General features: G+C 47.9%; 1 protein-coding gene and 1 pseudogene across 1 annotated transcript; one reads left to right on the forward strand and one right to left on the reverse strand.

Moving 5' to 3' along the window:
• Positions 1–5807: 5807 nt before the first annotated feature.
• Positions 5808–6601, reverse strand: LOC124960446 (60S ribosomal protein L17-like; annotated as a pseudogene).
• A 9421-nt stretch (positions 6602–16022) lies between these two features.
• Ctsf (cathepsin F) lies at positions 16023–20935 on the forward strand. The gene is made up of 14 exons (XM_047517628.1): positions 16023–16338; positions 16541–16639; positions 16947–17031; positions 17124–17185; positions 17302–17377; positions 17972–18085; positions 18194–18339; positions 18427–18523; positions 18603–18683; positions 19428–19547; positions 19627–19691; positions 19790–19880; positions 20262–20320; positions 20397–20935. Exons 1-14 carry the CDS (start codon positions 16126–16128, stop codon positions 20469–20471), a joined length of 1383 nt encoding a protein of 460 aa, XP_047373584.1. The 5' UTR covers positions 16023–16125; the 3' UTR covers positions 20472–20935.
• The last annotated feature ends 126 nt before the right edge of the window (positions 20936–21061 follow it).

Consider the following 21061-nt stretch of genomic DNA (forward strand, 5'->3'; position numbering starts at 1 on the left):
AGTACAGTGTGTGTTTAGTATGAGATCCTGGGTTCAATTCCCAGCCCATATATATATATGTATTGATAAATATATATCCACTTAACACAAATCACATTACATCATTACATGTTTACAGAAGTATTGTATTTTTATGAAGAATAAGATTTGTTATTTTACACTTTTGCAAATCTCTTTAATGTCTGGTTTTATAGAAGACAAGCTATTCTCCACTCCGCAAGCCATCTGCTGCAGTGTCGCACATCATGGAACCTCTGGGAGGTACTCTACACTTCGGAAAAACGGCAAATAGTGTCTTAGCAGTGTTATAAAAATAGTGTGGCCCCGGAAAATCCCATAAAATAACTAGTGGACCTTATTTGTGTTTTTTTTTTTCCCCCCAGAACTGGGGATTGAACCCAGGGCCTAAAACACTGTACCCCTGAGCTACATCCTCAGTCCCTGTTGTATTTTTTTTAAGTAGAGAAGGGGCAGAGATGGTGGCAAAGGCAGAAGGGAAAGTGGTGGCAGGGGCATGGGATGTGCTGGGACCAGGACAGGAAAAAGGAGAGGAGGGCAGCAGACTAGGAAAGTTTATTAACTTAAAAAGTGTCAAAGTCAAGGCCAGAAGTAAAACTACAGCTTAGAAAACTGAGGGCAACCTGCTCGATGAGCAGACTGCCTTTTGGTGACTTGGTTGTTCTGGGAAGGGGAGACACATAGAGTTATGCTCAGTGCCAAAGGTCACGTGGGTACTCATGGGGAGTGGGATGGAGCCCACCTGTCACTGTTTCCACTAAACCACTAAGCTCACAGACCTCCCCTCTTGGTCCCAGGAATTTCTGTGTTTGAGCCACTTTTACTTTGTACTATCATTTTCCTTAAATAAATCCACTTATTAACTGGTTTGAAAAGGAGACTTCATCTAATCATCATGACAATACCAGGAGATAAGTACTATTAACATTTCAAAGTCCAGATGAGGAAACCAAGGCACAGAGTGGTTCTATAAATTGCCCAAGGTCACATAACTTGGAATGTGGCAATCTAGATTCAGACCCAAAATGCTAGCTCTAGGTTCACCCTCTTCACCTTTGTGATGTTTCTTAGCATAAAATATGGAAAATAAGTAATCTCAGTTGAAGCCCCCAGAAGAAGCTGAATATGATCAAAATTCTCTTTTCATTAGTGCTGCATCTGGATGAAGTCAGACTTGAGGCTCATGTAATTATTCTTTCAGGTTCAGAGTACATTCATCAAGCCACTCCTGGGTAACAGTCAGACAATTTTCTCTGTGTGGGCACAGGGGAGAGGAGACCAGAGGAAACCAGACCCCAGCCTTGTTACCAAAGAGTTTAAGGTTTAGTGAGGAAGACAATTTCAATAATATGTTAAGTGAGGGGTGCAGTGGGAACCCACTAAAGGGACATTTGACAGACCTGGGGGGTCAGGGAAGAGTGGTAAGGGAGGAGGTGGTACCTCAGTGGAGTCTGGATTCCAGAAGGCTGAGCTGGAGTTACCAGACACTTGCTGGTAGAGTAAAAGTATCTGGGGCCTAAAATATGTATCAGAATGATTTGCTTACCATTTTAACCAAAAGTTAACCTTTAAAAAAAAAAAGCCATTAAGTCACTAAATACCAAGTTCACCTAATATCACTGAGTAAGGCATCAGGGAAGTGCATCCTGGCCAGGGAACTGGAAGTCCCAGCTTTTTCATTCTTTGTGTAACCTTGGGTGAGGAATTCCATCTGCTCTTCATCCATTCATTCCGTGTGTGTGTGCGCGCATGTGTGTTGCTGGGCCCCCAAGCACACTAGGAAAGTGCCCTACACAGAGCTATAGCCTCAGCCCCATTCAGCATGTAGTGGATGGGTGCTGTCTATGGGTCAGGCACTGTGCCAGGCAATGACGCTACAGCAACTGGCAGAGCCAACAAGTCTGTGCTCTCAAGGAGCAATTGAGATAGAGACCACAAATGGAAGTAAGAGGGAAAGAGGCATGGAGAGACCTAGAGATCACGCGGGACCCTGAGCTCAGGCACACTACTCCCCTCCTCTCTTGAGAGCCTCAGCAGGGAACGGTTCCGTCCAGCCAGACCAGGCCTGGGATCTGAGTGTCATCTGCCTCATCTATTACAGTTTTAGCCCAGACCTGCAAGGTACCATGCTGATACTGCTTTCTTTACAGATAAAGAATCCTCAGAGAAGCAGATTTACTTCAGTGGTAGATCGAATTTTAAAACTTGTACTTCCATGAATATCACCATCTAGAAAGTGAAAGACATCACAGAATGGGAGAATATATTTGTGAATCATATATCTGATAAAGGGATTGTATCTAGAATACATTACTCTTACAACTAAAACAGACAATTCAGCCAGGCACAGTGATGTATGCCTATAATCCCAGTGTCTTGGGAGGCAGGAGGATCAAGAATTCAAGGCCAGTTTCAGCAATTTAGTAAGGCCCTAAGTAACTCAGTGAGACCCTGTCTCGAAATAAAATATAAATAAGGGCTGGGGACTAGTTCAATCCCTGGTACAATAATAAAAAAACTGTTACTAGAAAAAAAAAATAAGTGATAGACACTGGGTAAGAGCCTGTGTTTTTCTGCTACCCTTGGTTGTGGGGAGAACAGGACACCAAAAGTTCTTTTTTGACACTGATATCTCCTGGCCTATCAGGGTCCTGTGCCCACTGACAAAACGGAAAGGATTACATGAGTTATTTATTTATTTATGGTACTGGGGATTGAACTCAGAGGTACTCAACCACTGAGCAACATCCCCAGCCCTGTTTTGTGTTTTATTTAGAGACAGGGTCTCACTGAGTTACTTAGCGCCTCACTTTTGCTGAGCCTGGCTTTGAACTTGTGATCCTCCTGCCTCAGCCTCCCAAGTGGCTGGTATTACAGGCATGTGCCACCATGTCCAGCACAAGAGTTATATTTGAAACAATAATCTTTAGTGACAAGGATCAATAACAAGACAGGGTCAGTTCAAGGCTGTACAGCCAATTGCTGGGCAAATGTCCTCACAGAAGTATTTTCTAAGTAAGCCTGCAGCAGCCTTGCAAGGTGGGTGTTCTGGCTATCTTTTGCGATAGTTCTTGTCACTGGGTCGGCATGCATGAGATCACTCTTCCACAACTTCCCAGTTTAAAAAAAAATTTTTTTAGTTGTAGATAGCTACGATACCTTTATTTTATTTATTTTTAAGTGGTGCTGAGGATCGAACCCAGTGCCTCACATGTACTAGGCAAGCGCTCTGCCACTGAGCTTCAGCCCCAAGCCCCAGTTTTATTTATTATTGTTAGCAGTTCCATTTTGATTCTGGCAACTTTTGAAACAACAACAGCAGCTCGTATTTTGAAGAAAACCCTTCAAAAACATGCTAGGCCCTGATCTGAGGACGTTTCTGCCATGGACTCCTTTGTTCTTCTCAACAAGCTACTTAACGACAATGAACCCTGTCCTATAACTGAGGAGACAGGTGCTGAGAGTGGGGACTTTCCCTGGTTTAAGTGTGGACAGTATGGGGTAGAGGAAAGGACACAGGCCTTGGGGTTAGATCTGCTGTGGACCTTGGGTGATTTATTTAATCTCTCAGTCTTATAGGGCACCAAGTAAGCTTTGGTGACTAAGGAGCTCAGGTGAAAGGAGAGGATCAGCTCACTTTGGAGATCTACTTATTTATAGTGAGACACCTGCCAAGGACCAAGATCTGGCCTCTGGGGAATGGGCCTCTGGGCTTGTGTCCAGCAGGTGAGGAAGTGAGGAGGCCTTGCCAGCTGCTGACTCTCTAACCACCATCACCCATGGTCTATTCCCCCTGCCCAGGGAGGGCCCATATGTCACCCTGCCCCCCCCCACCTCTGGAGGCCCACCACCTGGCCTGTGGCTGGTTCCTGCTATAGGATGTTGGGTTTCTCTGGACAAACTGAGACTCATGCACCAGAGGCGTCCACACGTGCTCCCTACTGCAGTCCCACAAATGGTGGTACCGGTCCAGACTAGGGTCTAGTTTCAAGTTTTAAATTGTCATACCTCATCTGACCAATCCTATCCCACCCCACAAATGATAACTTGCCAGCTGGCTAAGGCAGAGATTTAAAAGGGGTTCCACTGAGGGAGAAAGAGGTCAGTCCTGCCTATTTCTACTCCTGAAGACCTCAGATCACCTCAGATGATCTTTTAAATTAAAAGACAATTTTGGGCTGGGGATATAGCTCAGTTGGTAGAGTGCTTATCCCCAGCACCACAAAAAAAAAAAAAAATTAAAAGACAATTTCTGGGAAAAGTTTAGCATTAAGCACAATGTAAGCCCTGGCCACGCATTATTATTGCTGCTGTTCTCAAATCACTCCTCTGAGTTATGCAAAGGTGAGGTAAGTCAGAGGTCATTCTGGGATTAGAATGTAACAAGACCCTTCTCTTAAACTGCTGTGACCTGAGATCTTGGCACACAAAGCAGTGGGGATGTGGCTCAGTTTTTGTGTGAGACTCTGGAACCTTTAGGGGTGGGAGTAAGGACCTAATGTTTCAGCAGGAAGACCTGGAGGTGAACCAGAACTAACCACCCTACCTTGAGCAAGAACCCCTGAGACAAATTCACCCCAGGAAAGAAATCTGGGTTCAAGACTTGGGGCCCAGAATCTCCATTCCATCCATTCATCTGCACACTCCCTTGCTTGCCTCTTCATCCAGGAATCTGTCCATTCAGGTATCCATCCATCCATCCATCCATCCATCCATCCATCCATGCATCCAACAAATATAAGGGAAGCCAACTAAGTGCCAGGCATGACCATTTTTAAACCTTTGTTACCTGCTGGGTGGGTTCACAAGCTCTCCGTCAGAAGAATCAGTTAAAGGTACAGCTGCAACAGGAACAAGATCCCTGAGACTTCTTATTTGAGCAAAAGGGAGACAGTATTGGCTGAGAGAGTGTCAAATTGGCTCTCTGAAAAAGAGAGCTTCTATGTAAGAATTGCAGGGTTGGGCTAGAGTCTAGCAATTTTAATTGGTTTTGGACACATTTTCCAAGGTGTTTTCTTTGCAGGTCCTGTGCAAGCACTTCAGCCTTGAGTAAGGGATGGTCAGTATGGAGCCCAGTATTGCGTCTCTCTGTGTAATCTTTGCCTTGGGATAAGGAGCTATTAGGAGAACACAAGATGCTGGAAGAAAATACCCGTCATTCGAGTGGTGAGCCGTGGGTCCCAGGAATTATTTACTGCTTTGGTTCCTCTGCAAGTGTTATCCTTCATGTTGTTTGTCCTTGGAGAGTCATGGAAAGATCTCTTGGATCTGAGGATGCACCTGGTTTCTAAAGCTAATAAGATGGTTTGAGAGTGAGAGAGGGTAGGGAAGGGCATATATACTTATTTATTCTTTTTTTTTTTTTTTTTTTTTTTAGTATTGGGGATTGAACTGCATGCTAGGCAAGTGCCCTATCATTGGGCTACACCCAGCCCCATATCATGCTCTCAATGGAGAGGGAGCCATGAGTTAAATGGGAAAAGCATATAGCATGCTTTCAGTAGCTAGTAAGTCAGGAGTTAAGGTCCCTGGAGCATACCTGCCCATTTCAGAGGGGGAGGGCTGGTTGTCTCACTTTGTTAGCCTTAGTCTTCCAAACTTTTGGTGACTCCAATCTTATCATATCTGATCAAAGGCACCTACATCTCACATTAAGTAACATGTTACTACAATATTTTTAAAAAACTTTTCACTAGTGCATAATAATTCTACATGATTGTGGGATTCAACTGTAATATTTTTGCAAGGAACTTTATAAAACTTTTATTTGCATTTATTTTATGCTGAATTTATTCCCATGCCATATGTTTTTGTTTCTTTAGTTTCTTCAGGCATATCTTTTTATTCCATGCAACCTCCTTTTCTGGTTGAGGAAGAGTTTGTTCCTTTGCAGTGAGAATCACCTCAGTGTGTCAGGGGGAGCTCAGGCATGGGTTAATGGAACCCTGAGCTCTGTAGGTGCCATGGTGCATCTTGGGTGCTTTGTCTACCTAGAGGTGTTTGATGACCAGAGAACCTACGTCTAAACCCTTGAGTTCAGCATTACTCTCCTCATTTTTAAGCATGTGCAGCAAAAATTTTTGGGCCACCGACCCTGGGTCCAGCCCCACTGTTTGGCCTGGGCACACCTCCCAACTCCACCACTATAATGCTGGAATGGCACACATTGCTTCTCTCTCTCTCTCTCTCTCTTTTGTTTTTCCTTTTTTTAGTTGTTGATGGACCTTTATTTTATTTATTTATAGGTGGTGCTGAGAATCAAACCCAGTGCCTCACACCTGCTAGCCAAGTGCTCTACCACTGAGCCACAACCCCAGCACAACACATTGCTTCTTTAAAGTGATATCTTTCAGATTTAGTGACTTTTTGAATATGAATACCCTTGATGGCCTGCTCAGTTTCATGGGTATTCTTAAAGTGAACATGAAGGGGTGGGGAGATAGTTCAGTTGGAAGAATGCTTGCCTTGTAAGCACAAGGCCCTGGGTTCAGTTCTCAGCACTGCAAAAAGTGAGCATGAAAATGTGAACCTCTCGATTTGCATAATTTGTAGGGTTTTCCAGGTCAAGAGAGTGGCAAACCATTTTCAAGGATCACTGCAGGACCCTGGGCCTCCTCAGTCAGAGCAGATACTGAACACAGTTCTTTTGCAATTTTATTTGTTTTAGAAATCATCTGACTTCAGGTAACATTTAAATAGTGATTTGCTATGGTTTGTGTGTGTGTATGTGTGTGTGTGTGTGTGTGTGTGTGTGTGTGTGTGTGTTTGGTACTGGGGGGGCAAGTGCTCTACCACTGAACTACATTCCCACCCCTTTTCTTAAAGTTTTTTTTTTTTCTTTTGAGGTACAGTCTCACTAAATTGCCCAGGCTGACCTTGACCCCTTACCTCAACCTCCAGAATAATTGTGATTACAGGTGTATGCTGCCACACATAGCTTGTTAAAATATTTAAAGCAATCATCTTGAATCCTCCAGATAATCTTGGATTAAAAAATTCTGACTTACAAATCCTCTTTGGTTGTAACAAAATCTTTATGAATATTAAATTTAATAATCACATCAATAAAATTAATTTATTTGGGAGATATTCAATTGAATTCATAGCAGTTTAAAACTTTTTTTTTTTTTTTTTTTTTGTAGCAGGGATTAAGCCCAGGGACACTTAACCACTGAGCCACACCCCAGCCCTTTGCAACTTTTTGTTTGACAGGGTCTTACTAAATTGCTGAGGCTGACTTTAAAATTTGGACCCTCCTGATTTAGGCTCCTGAGTCACTGGGATTATAGGCATGTGCCACCACACCTGGTCATTTTATAAAGTCAGCAGAATTTTTTCCACAGTATTCAATATTTTCACAGCTTCTGGAAAGCCCAGAGGTTGTGCTATCTGATGGATAAAACGGTCCTGAGGGTCAGGCAACGTTCCCGTATTGGGGATAGTAACAAGGGAGAATCAGGTCAGGCACAGTGGTAATCCCAGCTACTCAGGAGTCTGAGGCAGGAATGATGGCAGGTTTAAGGACAGCCTCAGCAACTTAGTAAGACCTTTTCTCAAAAATAAAATTTAAAAAGGGCTGGGGGTACTGGGGTTGTGGCTCAGTGGTAGAACACTTGCCTAGCATGCATGAGGCACTGGAGTCAATTCTCAGCACCACATAAAAATAAATGAATAAAATAAAGGTCTTTCAACATTTTAAAAAATATTAAAAAAAAAAAAAAAAAGAAGGACTGGGGATGTAGATCAGTGGTGCAGACCTGGGTTCAATCCTGGTACCACCAAAACCAAAACAAACTAACAAACCAAAAAACAACAATTGGACCCCTGTTCTCAGAAGTTTACAGTGTAGTGGGAAATAAGAAAAATAAGGGGCTGGGGTTGTGGCTTAGTGGTAGAGCACATGAGTGGGGACTGGGTTCAATCCTCAGCACTACATATAAATAAATAAAATAAAGGTATTGTGTCCATCAACAACTAAAAATAAAAAAAAAAAAAGAAAAAAAATAGGTACAGGGTATGATAAGTGCTGAAATGTATAAAATGTTCTGAGCTAGGGAGAAAGATCTTCTTTAGGAGAAGTGTCCTAAGACATTCAGGCTGAGCAAGGCAGCTAAGAAGGACTCTTGTCTTACAGAGAAAATTTCTTTGGGAAACAGGCAGTGCAAATGCCCTGAGACAGGAAGACACTTAGTGTGTAGACAGAAAGGGGGTCACTGTGGCGGGGGAATAAGAGGGCCAGTGAGGGGAGCACGAGGCGAGTTCAGACAGGAAGGCCCGGTTCATGTCCACACCACGGTGGGCGTGACCCAGTGTGCATTTTATTTTAAGTGCAGGGAGGGCTGTGATCTGGCCTGGGTTGGGATCCCCAGGAAGCAGACTCTGAGATGGAGATTAGCAGGTGAGTCTGTTAGGGAGGGCGCTCAGGATCAACACCTGGGGAAGAGAAGAGAATAAAGCAAGACTGGAGTGGGCGAGTGGGGGGTGAGGGGGGGCCGGGGGGAGGGTTGAGGTGCCAAGGAATCTCAAGGGACACATCCCCTGACCCTGCAAGGAGTTGGGCAGAAGCTGGGATGGCCCTTTAGATTTGTCATTAGATGTGTGCAGCCATCTGGGGGAGGGGGTGTAGCTCTTCAACCTCCGCAAAGGCAAGTCCCACTGGGCTGACAGCTGAGGTGGCGCTCCCAGTGCATGTACTGTCCAGCTCTTGCACGGGGATCTGGTTGGCCATCACAGCCCACTCCTGGGCCAGGTTACCTTTGCGGGTACCTCAAGCTGCTGTGTGGAGCACAGACTATTGGAGGCAGGAGAGGACGTGGCCAGACAAGCAGCATCAGCCTGGCCATGAGCAGTAGTAGCCCTGGGAATGGAGAGAAGCATTTTGGATTGGGGAGATACTGGGATTCCGAGCATTTGAAGATGAGCCAGATGTGAGGCATGAAGGTAGGGGGAGAATCAAGGACAATTCCAGATCTCTGGATTGAAAGACTGGGGCAATGGTGGTGTGGTACGCAGGGTTGGGATGAAGACATGTGCCTCTGGCTACTCTTGAGATCTAGAAGCTGAAGTCAAGTACAACTCTTCCAAAGAGGTGCAGGATCAAACTCAAACTCAACAGCGCCCCCATGTGTCAGTGAGAAGTATAAGAGCAGTGGCTTCCAGACTAGTTGCCCTGCCTGGAGGGGAAAAGGTTAAACCAAATAAATCACTGCCAATTCTGGAAAACTGAAAGGTGAGAGGGAAAGGAGGAGCCTCAAAATAAAAATGTAGTAGCTAGGATATGGTGTTTCAAGAAATATTTAAGAAAAATAAAAGGCCTTATTATACCTGTGCCATAAAGAAATCAGCTATCGCAGCAACAGGGTTGACAGCAACCAATCAGGGAGCATACACTGCATCTGAATGATCTCATGTGATCTACACAAATCCCTACACAAATCTACACAAACTGAGGCTCAGAGAGATGAGATGTGTCCCAGGTCATATGTGGGGCCAGTGGATCACAACTATTTCATATCCAACATGCCCTTTGGACTACAAATATTTGACAATACCCTGTGTACATTCTGAACATCTTGACTGTGCCTGATGGGTAGGATGCAGGTGGACAATATTTGTCAAATGAGTGAAATCAAATTAATAGATATCATCCTTCATAATTTTAAAAATCAAAGAAAAATGAAAGGAACTTATGCTAAAGAAATCTGCATTTCTGCATGCACGTGCTCAGTCAGGATCACACTAGGAGACAACAAAGTGGTCACTGTAAAGAGGAATTGCTCTAAGTCCAGGCTGATAGGGACATGGTGCCATCAGAGACACATTCTTCTGAAATGGCAACTAACCGTTCATAAAGACCTGAACTCATGCAGGGAAAATTCTACCCTTGGATGACATTTTAGTAGCATTCCTGTAGAATTCAGTTTACTAAAACTGTGTTCGTAATATTATGTTTTCACTTACATAACAGAGTAAGGGTTTTCGGCTCAGAAAATTATAAACAGGTTTTCCATTTATGTTAACAACCAATGGGGCATTAGAAGGTCATGCAGGATATGGAATAATTCTGTTATGTGGGACTGTCCCAAATGGTCTAGCATCCCTGACACCATGTACTAAAGATCAGAGCCCGACCAAGGTGATCACCCAAAATACCCATGCCCATTTCCAAATCCAATTTCCAGGAACAGGAATCTTCCTTCACGACCTCTAGTTTGAGGCTGGGGATGTGGCTCAGTGGTATAGTGCTTGCCTAGCATGCACAAGGCCTTGGGTTTGACTCCCAGGACAGCAAAACAAAAGATCTCTAGTGTGTGTCAAAGTACTGCTGCCCAAGCTCTGCCTTCTGGACCCTCTCCTCCTGTGGGCCTCCCAAGACCTGGGCTTCTGCAGCTTCCTTTTAGGACTTTGTTTGCAAGTGCTTTTTTCCCTAGAAGGCTAGAACTGACATAATAAATGAGGTACATTTCTACCCTCTTCCTATTTCTATTTCTTCAAAAAGGCCCAAAGAGAGGACTGCTTCACATGGGTGAGGCCCTGGTTGGAGTCCCAGCACTGCAAAACAAAACAAAGGCTAAAAGAGGCAGAGTAACTTGTTCATGGTCACACAGCCACCTCGAAGTGGCAGAACCAGAATTAGAACCCAGGTTGGTCAATGTGACTCCAAAGTCTATGATTTTGCCCTGTTTGACTCTCTCCTCACTGCCGCCCATGTCCTAATCCCAGAAAAAGATTTATGTTATCCTGGGAAGCAAAGGCTTAGAAACCTGAAGTAGGTCACTTATTGGGTAAACTTCTTGTAAGTGGTTGACCTTTCTTGAAGGACAGAAGGTCCACACAGAAATGGGTCTGGAACAGATTCAGACCATCAATAGTAAACTGCCACTCACATGAATCATGTGAACATTCCCAGAAATGGAAGCCCTGCAGTTCACCCCCTCTTGTTCTGGAGAGGTTAATTCTGTCTGGCCACGATCTGGGTACTGGGCCACCCGCTAGCCTGCCTCTTTTCTTTCCTTTCTTCTATACTAGGTATTGAACCCAGAGGCACCTTAACACTGAGGTACATCCCCAGACCTTTTCATTTTTATTATTTTACTTTGGGACAGGGTCTCACTAAGTTGCCCAGGCTGGCCTTGAACTTGCGATGCTGCTGCCTCAGCCTCCTGAGTAACTGAGATTACATGAAGGTGTCACCATGCCTGGCCCTAGCTATTTTCATTCACTCGCAGCATTGGACTCTATGTAAAGGATGCAAAACCCTTCTGAACCCTCGTGGCAAAAGAGGGTGAAGTCAACCCCTTACCCTGAGACCTGGCGACGAGCAGCAATCAACTGCCATTTCATTGCAATTTCAGGTGTTAAAAGAAGTGCTCCAAGTTTTGCAAACTACCCCAAATATTTTGGAGATGTGTTCTAGTAGAAAATAAGTTAATAACAAACTGCCCACCCGTGTTAAGAGTCTCATGTTCTACTGACAGCTGGGCACTCAATCCCTGTATAAAAATTGATGTGCAAGGGCATACTTTTCAGACATAAAGATTCACTAGCATATTCCAAGGTCCTTATCTAGACTGACTAAAGCAGTAGCCAGGACCATGCACTATCAACTACCTCCCACTCCCCTCTGCTACTCCTTGGTGACTGGGTGACTGACTTACATAGTCCTTTGAGTGTGCTCGAAGGAGCATGCTCGGTTTATCACCAGCTTTCACTGGCACATCTGCCTGTACCTGGGGGTCTGCAGAGGCCAGCTTGAAAAACTGGGGATTGAACCCAGGTGTGTTTACCACTGAACTATATACCCAGCAAACCTCTCCCCACCCCCCTTTTTTTGCAGCACTGCAGATCCAACTGAGGGTCTTGCACATGCTAGGCAAGTACTCTATCACTGAGCTACACACCCAGACTCCAGACCCAACCTTTTTTTTTTTTTTAATTTTGAGATAGAATCTTGCTAAGTTGCTGAGGTTGTCCTTGAACTTTTGATTCTCTTGCCTCAACCTCCTGAGTCGCAGGGATTATAGGTGTGCACCACTGTGCCTGGCTACCACCCTTAATGAGGTCTTCAAACGACCCACATGTGGCCCAATTTCCTCTCCTCATCTTACCTGCCCTCTGGATGGCATTTATCACAGTCAGCACTTCCTCTCTCTAGCAACGCACTCTTGTCTGCTTCCATGACATTGCTCATCTTCCCCCTCCTTAGTGTCCATTCCTTCTGTCATCTCTGCTGCTCCCCTCTTTTTAGCTCAGCCTCCAAACATGGACGTGCCCCTGGGCTTCAGTTTCCTCTTTCGAATTTGTATAATTTCTTTCTGGCAGGGTTGTGAGAATAGCCCGAGGTAATATATGTGTGACTTAAAAAATATTCCTCCTCCTACTCCATTAATTATAATTACACTCTCATGCATCACTCTGGGAAGAAAATGAGTCACTTTTCCACCCAATACTTGTCATGTGACTCCAGTATCAGACATCAGCCTAGGGGGAGATGACTGTTTCCCATAAAGGCTTTTAATTTATTCAGCTTCAGACCTTTCAGGAGATGAAGTGTGTGCAAGTGTAGCTTAAATGGCCTTATGAGAACATGGCTGGGGTGCTGGGTCAATGACAGCAGGCATTTTTCTTACATTTTCTTGCCAGGATTGCGTGGACCATAATTACAGTCTTCATCCTTCTAGAAAGTGAAGCTACTCATTGAACAACAGTTGGGTGACATCACACTCCTTCAGGGCAAGCCGAAGGAATCTTTAGTTCATCTGACACTTATTAAGCAGGTGTTCAGTGTATCAGGTGTTGTGCTAGGTACTGAGGAAAGAGTAGTGAGTAACAAGGGCCCCGCCCAAAGAGCATCCTGGGAGTGGAGTACACTACCAGGAAACAGGGAATTGCAGTCCACTGTAAGAGGAAGTTCAAGTTGACTGGGAATCTGGGGGTATGGGGCAACGGCACTGAGCACAGTCAGTGGCAGGTGCCTTCCTGTTGAGACCAGCATGACCAATCTCTAGGGTCCCTCGAGGGGTGAAGGGGGATTGGAAAATAAAGATTCACAGACACAGATCTTGAAGATTAAGCTGGGATCAGGTGGAGTGTGCTCTCTGATGGAGATGCAGGTCTAAAGAGTTATGCCACCAATCTTTATTTATATATATCTTGTTATCAGTTTAAAGACTACGCAACCATTATTTTTTGTATTCAGGAAAGTTACAGAAACAAGGACATCCTATGTAGCTTTTTCGAGGTTGCGATCCACAGTTGCAAAGTGCAATGTTAGGAGCTTTGTGGAGCTCTCAAGAAAGTCCATTGTTAAAAGAGGCAGACAAGAAGTGGTGGAGCTGTGGAGCTGGTGAAACACTGTAGTTGTCTAGCATAAAAATTTCTTTCATCCTGGGAGCTGTGTGCCTGAGATCAAGGTTAGAACTGATAGGGCTCTTGCACAGAGCCTCCTCATGCAGGGCATTGCTACAGCAGCTAAGCATCCTGTGCCCTTGCACAGAAACATTCCCAGGAATGAGGCATGCCACAGCCACGAGGTCATCAGAGACCCCTGATTTCAGTAACTGCTCTCCCATCCTCTGTTACTGCTCTTGACACCTTCCTGAGGAAGTGACTTCAAAACTAAGAACTAAAAGGTATCTGGTGTTTTACAACCCCACTTCTGGGTATTTACCCAAAAATTCAAAATCAGGATTTTGAAATGTCTGCATGTCTGTGTTCACTGTACCATGAGTCACAGTAGCCAAGTTACAGAATCAATCTAACTGTCCATCAATGGATGAAGGAATAAAGAAAATGTGGAATATTATTCAGTCTTAAATAGGAAGAAATTCTGTCATTTGCAGCAACCTGGATGGAACTGGAAAATAATAATTGGAAATATTGTGAAACAAGCCAGACACAGAGAGATAAATACCTAATGTTCTCACTTATAAATGTGGAATCTAAAATAACTGAACTTGAGCAGAGTAGCATGGTGGTTAGCAGAGGCTAGGGGAAGAGGAATGAGGAGAAGAAAAATTAAAAGATATAACACCTCAGTCAAGAGGAACAAGATTGCTTTTTTTGAGATCTATTCCACAACATGGTGAATATAGCTAATAATTGAGTGTACATTTTGGTACCAATAGAATACATCTCAAATATTCTCATCACAAAACAATGTCAAATATTTCAAATGATATATAGGTTAGTTAGCTTGATTTAATCACTCCACATAACACAACATCACTTTGTACCCTATAAATATACACAACCATAATTTGTCACTAAATAATGTTTTTGTTTTTTGAGATGGGTTCTTGCTCTGTTGCCCATGTTTCCTCCAGGGATCTTCCTGCCTCAGCCTTCTGAATTGCTGGATGAAAGATAGGTGCCACTGCACATGGGTTTTGTCAATATATAATTTTTAAAAATGTGTCTGAGAGTTGGGCTGAGGAAAGAGTGAGTGTGTGGGGTCCAAGATGTCCAAGAGTTTGCACTTCCAAAGTGTAAACGAACTGAGGCTGGAGTGGAGGCAAGAATGGACCTTGCTGCTGGGAATAGAAACTACCTTTAGGACCTGGGAATGTTTCCTGTAAGAGACAAGGGGAGTCCCAAAGAGCTTATCCAAGAGAAGGGCACAAGCAGGCAGAGATCAGCATCTGCTGGGATCCCTCAGGTCCTCCCTCTGAGACCTCAGCTGACAGCCACTAGCATGAGCTGGCTCCCCTCTGGTTCCAGCACTAATTTCTGAGCAGCTGGATGTCGCGTTGTTTCTCTAACCCTCTGTTGCTGTAAAAAGTCAGGTTCAGATGAGATCTTCATATCAGCCTTCCCCACACCCTCTTAGGATTTATCCACTTCCCTTAAACTCTCTTCCCTGTTTCCTCTCCCCCAGCTGGGAACATCTAGCAGGAAAATATCCTTTTCTCTTTTGTCTCTCCACTACACTCTGAGCTCTGAGAACGGAGCACTAAGGCCTAATGCATCTGTGCATGGCTCTCTAGTGAAAGTTGCTGATCCTAAGATGAAATCGCTCATGTCAGATTCAGGCAAATTCAGGACAGCCAGGAAAGCATGAAAGGGGTGGGGGAGGGGAGAGCTCACGCTTCGCCTGCCTTTAGGACTTAAAACACACACACACACACACACACACACACACACACACACACCTTTGCTTTGCACGCCTCACACGTATGCACAGATTCCTGCACCAAAGTTTAGCATCTTTAACCGCAACAATTCAGACAAGAAGCTCCCAGTGACAGCTTCCCCACCAATGGGCCGATGCCAATCCTGCCTACAGAAACCAAGACCAATGGATTTTTATCCAACCTGTCTTTGCGAATGTCTCCCTTTTAATAATAAAAGCCTTCCTTACCCGTCTCTCTTGGGGGACTTCTGTGGCTTGCCATAGCACACATCTCTGATTATAAACTTTTTGCTCATTTCCCCCAAAAAACCTATATATATAGACTTCCCCCCCTGTTGTTTCTTATCTGCTTTTACACTCCCCTTGGTGGTCCCCGGACACAGCAGTTGAATGCTTGTAGAAATGGTCCCACCCTACACACATTGCTTTAGTGGTGGCAGAATGCTCACAGGACTGAGTCTGTGAGCATAAGTCTGTGATCCTTAAGATAGCCCGAGTCACTACCAGAACCCGTGACATCACCGGCCACTCCGCGGATGAGAAGAGGGGCCTCAAAGTGGCGATTAAGCCACGAACCTAGGCTGCGGGGCCAACTTCAGATCTATCGGAAGTCGGGCTAACCCTTTTTCTCTGTAAGCCTCTGTGTCCTCACCTGTAAAGTGCGGATAGCGCCTACTTCACAGGATTGCTAAGAAGATTAAAGGGCGGGGACACACAACGCCCAACATATAATAAGCGGGCAATAATGTTGGTTTTACTCCCAGGCCAGTGTCCTCGCCCCTTCCACCCCCGCCGACCCTGCTCGCCCACGTGCCTCCCGTAAATAAGCGAGCGCGCAGGCGCCCGGGGCCCGCGCCCATTGGCCCCCCGCCCGCCGGCGCGGTGGGGAGGGGCGCCGGCGGCTCCGGCCTTGGGTCAGTGGCGGGGTCGGTTGGTCTGCGGGTCCGTGCGTCCGTGCCGCCGGCTTCGCCCTCGCCATGGCGCCCTGGCTGCGGCTGCTGTGGCTGCTGTGGCTGCTCCCCGGCGCGGCTCCTGCCCCTGCCGAGCTTCGGGCGGCGGGCGCGCAGGCCTGGGAGCCCCCGGCCCCGGAGCTGCTGGCGCCCGCCCGCTTCGCGCTCAGGATGTACAACCGCGGCCGGGCTGCGGGGTCGCGGGCGGTGCTGGCGGCCGTCCGCGGGCGCGTCCGCCGGGTGAGGACGCGCGGGCAGCGGGGCGCCGGGCCTGTTCCGCGGGATGGGGGAACTGTGGCCTAGACTTGGGGCGGGGGCCCTTCCGGCGGAGAAATGAACGGAGACGGACCCGGAACGGGCAGGGTGGCACGGGTGGGGCCGTGGACCCAAAGAGGGTACCAAGAAGGGTGGTTGTGCCCACCTCATCCACTCCTTCATCCAGGAGGGCGGGGGTACCCTGTACACCCTGGAGGCCACCCTGGAGGAGCCACCCTGCAACGACCCCACTGTGTGTCAGCTCCCTGTGTCCAAGAAAACCCTGGTGAGTGATGGAGCTCCTGCACTTGCCCGCACCCCGGCTCAGTCAGGCAACATTTGGGATGGATGGGTCAGGTCAAGAGCAAGGATCTGAGGCAGCAGCTACCCTGATTTGAATCACTTCCCAAGCCCCCAGTACTGGACAAGATGCTCGGAAAGAGTGGTATTAGGGTGCTGGCTGTGCCTCACCTTGCACTGCAGGGATGATTGCTTTGGGGGTAGTCTTCATTTGAGGAGCCTCCAGCTTCTCTTGTCTAGATCGATCTTGTTCCCATCCCAACCCCCAGACTGGCTTCTTCCTCTCCTTTCAGCTTTGCAGCTTTGAAATCCTGAACGAGCTGGGAAGACACATGCTGCTGCGTCGGGACTGTGGTCCAGTGGATACCAAGGTTACAGGTGCTGAGATAGCTCAGGGAGGCTGGGATAGCCCACATCAGACTTCACTGAGGGTTTAGTCTTAATTTCCTCTCTGTTCCAACCCTATCCAGATGACATAAGTGAGACTTTCGATTCTGTCCTTCCACTGTTGAGCAAGAACCTCCCACCCCAGGTGAGGAGCCCATATCTGGGAGACCAGCTGCTGCCTTTCACCCCTTCTCCCTTTACCCTGGAGTAGGGCTTTTGGGTCAGGCTTAAGTCCTTGTAAAGACCCTTCTGCCTTTCTAGGACTTTTCCATGAAGATGACTTCTATCTTCAAGGACTTTGTTGCCACCTATAACCGGACTTATGAAACCAAGGAGGGTGAGGTCCCAGCCTCCCAGACCCCTGATCTGATTGGTTATGTCTGTCTCTGTCAGATCAGGGCCTTCCCCCAACATTGCGCCTTGACGTTGGGGAGGGGGACACAGGAAACTATACATCTCTTAAGGACTCCTCAGTCCTTGAGTTCTAGTTCAGCCTTCCAGGACTAGGCAGTCACCCCAAGGAACTATCATTTTCCCATCTTATTTTCCTGGTCAGAAACCATGGGCCTCTCTCTCTCTGGAAAAGATAAGATGGGGTAAAAGCTAGATTTTCTCTGCTGGGTGCACCATAGCCTTTCCTACGGCCACCCCTGTGTGATGCTCTTGAGACCCCATTTCAGTTACTGCCTCACATCTGGGAAGTCAGCACTCCAGTTTGACCTGAAAGTTGATCACACCTCTCACTCCATTGCTGATAGGGTGGCTCCGCCAGTCCCACCTGCCACAGGGTTCTGTCCTTCAGAAGAGCTTCAGACCCGATTCAGAGACTGCCTTCTCCCCTGGGAAACCCCTGCACGTTAGCCACAAATGCCCTTCCTTTTATGATCTGCCTGGGTTCTGAGCCCCTCCTCGCCTGCTCTTTGGTCCTCAGAAGCCAAGTGGCGAATGTCTATCTTTGTCAGAAACATGGTACGAGCACAGAAGATCCAGGCCCTGGACCGTGGCACAGCTCAATACGGGGTCACCAAGTTCAGTGACCTCACAGGTAGGGGTGATAGCCAGGACCCTCATAGAACCTGGGAGAGGGCCTGTCCCCGAGGCTCCTGGTCAGAGCACATTTCTGATATTTTTTCCCTCCATGTGGTGCTTACAGAGGAGGAGTTCAACACCATCTACCTGAATCCCCTCTTAAAAGAGGAGTCTGTCAAGAAGATGCAATTAACCAAGACCGTGAGTGACCCCGCCCCACCTGAGTGGGACTGGAGGAGGAAGGGAGCTGTCACCAAAGTCAAAGACCAGGTTAGAGCCCTGGAAGTGAGGGTGAGATGTGCACTGGCATGGAGGCTGGGGAAGGGACCTGGTGCTGACAATGCCCATCTTTTTCAGGGCATGTGTGGCTCTTGCTGGGCCTTCTCGGTCACAGGCAATGTGGAGGGCCAGTGGTTCCTGAACCAGGGGACCCTGCTGTCCCTCTCAGAGCAGGGTGAGCATCCCGATCTAGCCCCCTGTCCCCAGCCCAGCCCCTCCAGAGGGCTCCTCGGGACCAGCCTTCTGTCTCCTAGAGCTCTTGGACTGTGACAAGGTGGACAAGGCGTGCATGGGTGGCTTGCCCTCCAATGCCTACGAGGCCATAAAGAATTTGGGTATGCATTAGTGGGGTCAGGAGGGGCAGGAGGCACTACTTCTGCCCTGACAAGAAGTCACTTTATGAGTTGGGGAGACTGAGTGTGGGAGCAAAACTAGGTTTGAGTCTTAATGCCGATCCTGATTGGTGGAAGACCTTGGGCAGTTGTCAGAGCCTCAGTTGCCTCATCTGGGAAATGAACCAGGCCCACCTGGTAGGAGTGCCTTAAATGTCAAGTGGGGAAATATATGCAAAGGTGTGTCATGGGACTTGGTAGGCAGGGGGCCTGATGGTTTTGCCACTAAGAGGTCTGTGTTTCTAAAAGGCTACTAAACCAAGTGCAAGACACCTCACACCTGAGGAGAGGTGTGGACCTAAGTTGGCAGTTCAGTTCAGCAGTGGGCTGCAGTGCCAGAAAGAGAAAGGGCTGGACACAGAATAGTCTGGGAGTCTAGCAGGGGCCTGGGCTAGGTTAGAGGGGACTCTCAGAGCAGGAAAGGCAAGTCAGGATCAGGAGTTCCAGGGGGGCCAAGATGAGCCATCAGCAGAAGACAGAACAGGGAGTTGAGTCCCATCTCTGCCACCTTTCTTGCTGGTGACCACTGCTCTGTCCTCCCGCCTCCTGGTAGTGTCAGCATGAAGAGTCCTCAGAGGGGAGGGCCTGTAGGCCAGGGTGGGTGGTGAACGCAAGGCCTGGTGTGTAAGGGGCTCGGCGTGCTTCTGATTGAGCATAAGTGGAGTCCACTCTCCCCGTCACCCCCAGGAGGGCTGGAGACAGAGGACGACTACAGCTACCGGGGCCACATGCAGACCTGCAGATTCTCAGCAGAGAAGGCCAGGGTCTACATCAATGACTCCGTGGAGCTGAGCCAGAACGAGCAGAGTGAGTGAGGGGCAGGGGTGAGGCCAGGCCCGCTGAGCAGGGCCCAGGTACCCACTGACGCTGCCCCTCCCCCTCCCAGAGCTGGCGGCCTGGCTGGCCAAGAGGGGCCCGATCTCTGTAGCCATCAATGCCTTTGGCATGCAGGTGAGGCCCTGCCCCACAGCCCTTGCTCCATCTCTTGCCTACCTCTCCCTCCCTTCTCCTCAGAGCTGGCCCCCCTCCTCCTTATTCTCCCTCCCCAGTTCTACCGCCATGGGATCGCCCACCCACTCCGGCCCCTCTGCAGCCCTTGGCTCATCGACCATGCTGTGCTGCTTGTGGGCTATGGCAACCGTGAGTTTCACTGACTGACTCTCCATCCACCCCAGGGCACAGGCCAGGGTGGGATGGCAGCATCCCAGGCCTCTTGAGAGGGAAATCAGGGGAATGCCTAGGAACACTGTCACCCCCAACAATGGGGGATCATCTGTGCCCTCTGTGGATGGGAAAGCTGGGGAGGATGACATTTTGTTAAAGACAGGTGGCAAGTGCCCTCCTGTGCCTCAGAGCTGCACCAGGTCCCCATGAGAGTGGTAGGTTGGCATTTCTTGCTTTTTGCTCCTTTTCTAGTACCTCACGCACAGTAGGCCCACTGCAGGTATTTGAAGCTCATAAAGTGCTTCAGGTGTGGATGAGAACGGAGCCCCTAACCCCTGTGCTCTGCACTGCTTCCAGGCTCCCAGGTTCCTTTCTGGGCCATCAAGAACAGCTGGGGCTCTGACTGGGGCGAGGAGGTGAGTCTTGCCTGCGTGGCCCTCACTCTTCAGCCCGTTCTGCTGACGCACCTTCACCAAGCTTCCTCTCCCTCAGGGTTACTATTACTTGCATCGAGGGTCCGGGGCCTGTGGTGTGAACACCATGGCCAGCTCTGCGGTGGTGAACTGAGGAGTCCGTTGGTGCAGGACCTGGTGCTGATCAGAGTGACCCTTCCCAGCCTGACCTGCACGTCCAGGCTCCTCCCCAGGAGGCACAGTTGGCTGAGGGGCGGGCACTGGGTACCTCAGGGTGAGCAAGGGGCTGAGCCCCTACTTCTCTTTGCCCCATTCCCACCTTGAAGTCCCCCAGTTGCATTTTGTTGGATGTGGCAGCTAGGAGTGAAGGATGGAGTGAAGGATGCTTTCATGGCAGCTGCAGCTGGAGCAAGGGGCTCGGGTAAGGAACAGGACGAAAAGATTCTCATCTTAAGCCCAGCTCTGCCCTCAGCAGGTTCTGGCTTCCTGTCCTGGTTTTCCTCTGTCTGATGCTATGCATATTCTGGTCCCCCTGGATTTGGGGACAGTGTCCCCTTCCACATCCAGGAAACTTGTAACCCACCCCTTCTCTAACGGCAATAAAGAGGTATCCTGGTCCCCAGTGTTGTGGGTGCTCAGTCCCTGGGGCAAGGAGGAATGGGGGGACCCCTGGCGGGTCAAGAAGGGTTAGGTAGTTCCGTTCAGGAGCCAGAAGATTCAGCTGCTGCTTCAGGAACCAAAAGG

The sequence above is a fragment of the Sciurus carolinensis genome, chromosome 11, assembly GCF_902686445.1.
Source record: "Sciurus carolinensis chromosome 11, mSciCar1.2, whole genome shotgun sequence".
In the NCBI taxonomy this organism is placed as follows: Eukaryota; Metazoa; Chordata; class Mammalia; order Rodentia; family Sciuridae; genus Sciurus; species Sciurus carolinensis.

Coding starts and splice junctions, on each gene's coding strand:
- Ctsf (XM_047517628.1), top strand. CDS start 16,126: ATGGCGCCCTGGCTGCGGCTGCTGTGGCTGCTGTGGCTGCTCCCCGGC. Junction 18,340..18,426: donor TCACCAAAGTCAAAGACCAG/GTTAGAGCCCTG, acceptor CATCTTTTTCAG/GGCATGTGTGGCTCTTGCTG. Junction 19,881..20,261: donor GCTTGTGGGCTATGGCAACC/GTGAGTTTCACT, acceptor CACTGCTTCCAG/GCTCCCAGGTTCCTTTCTGG.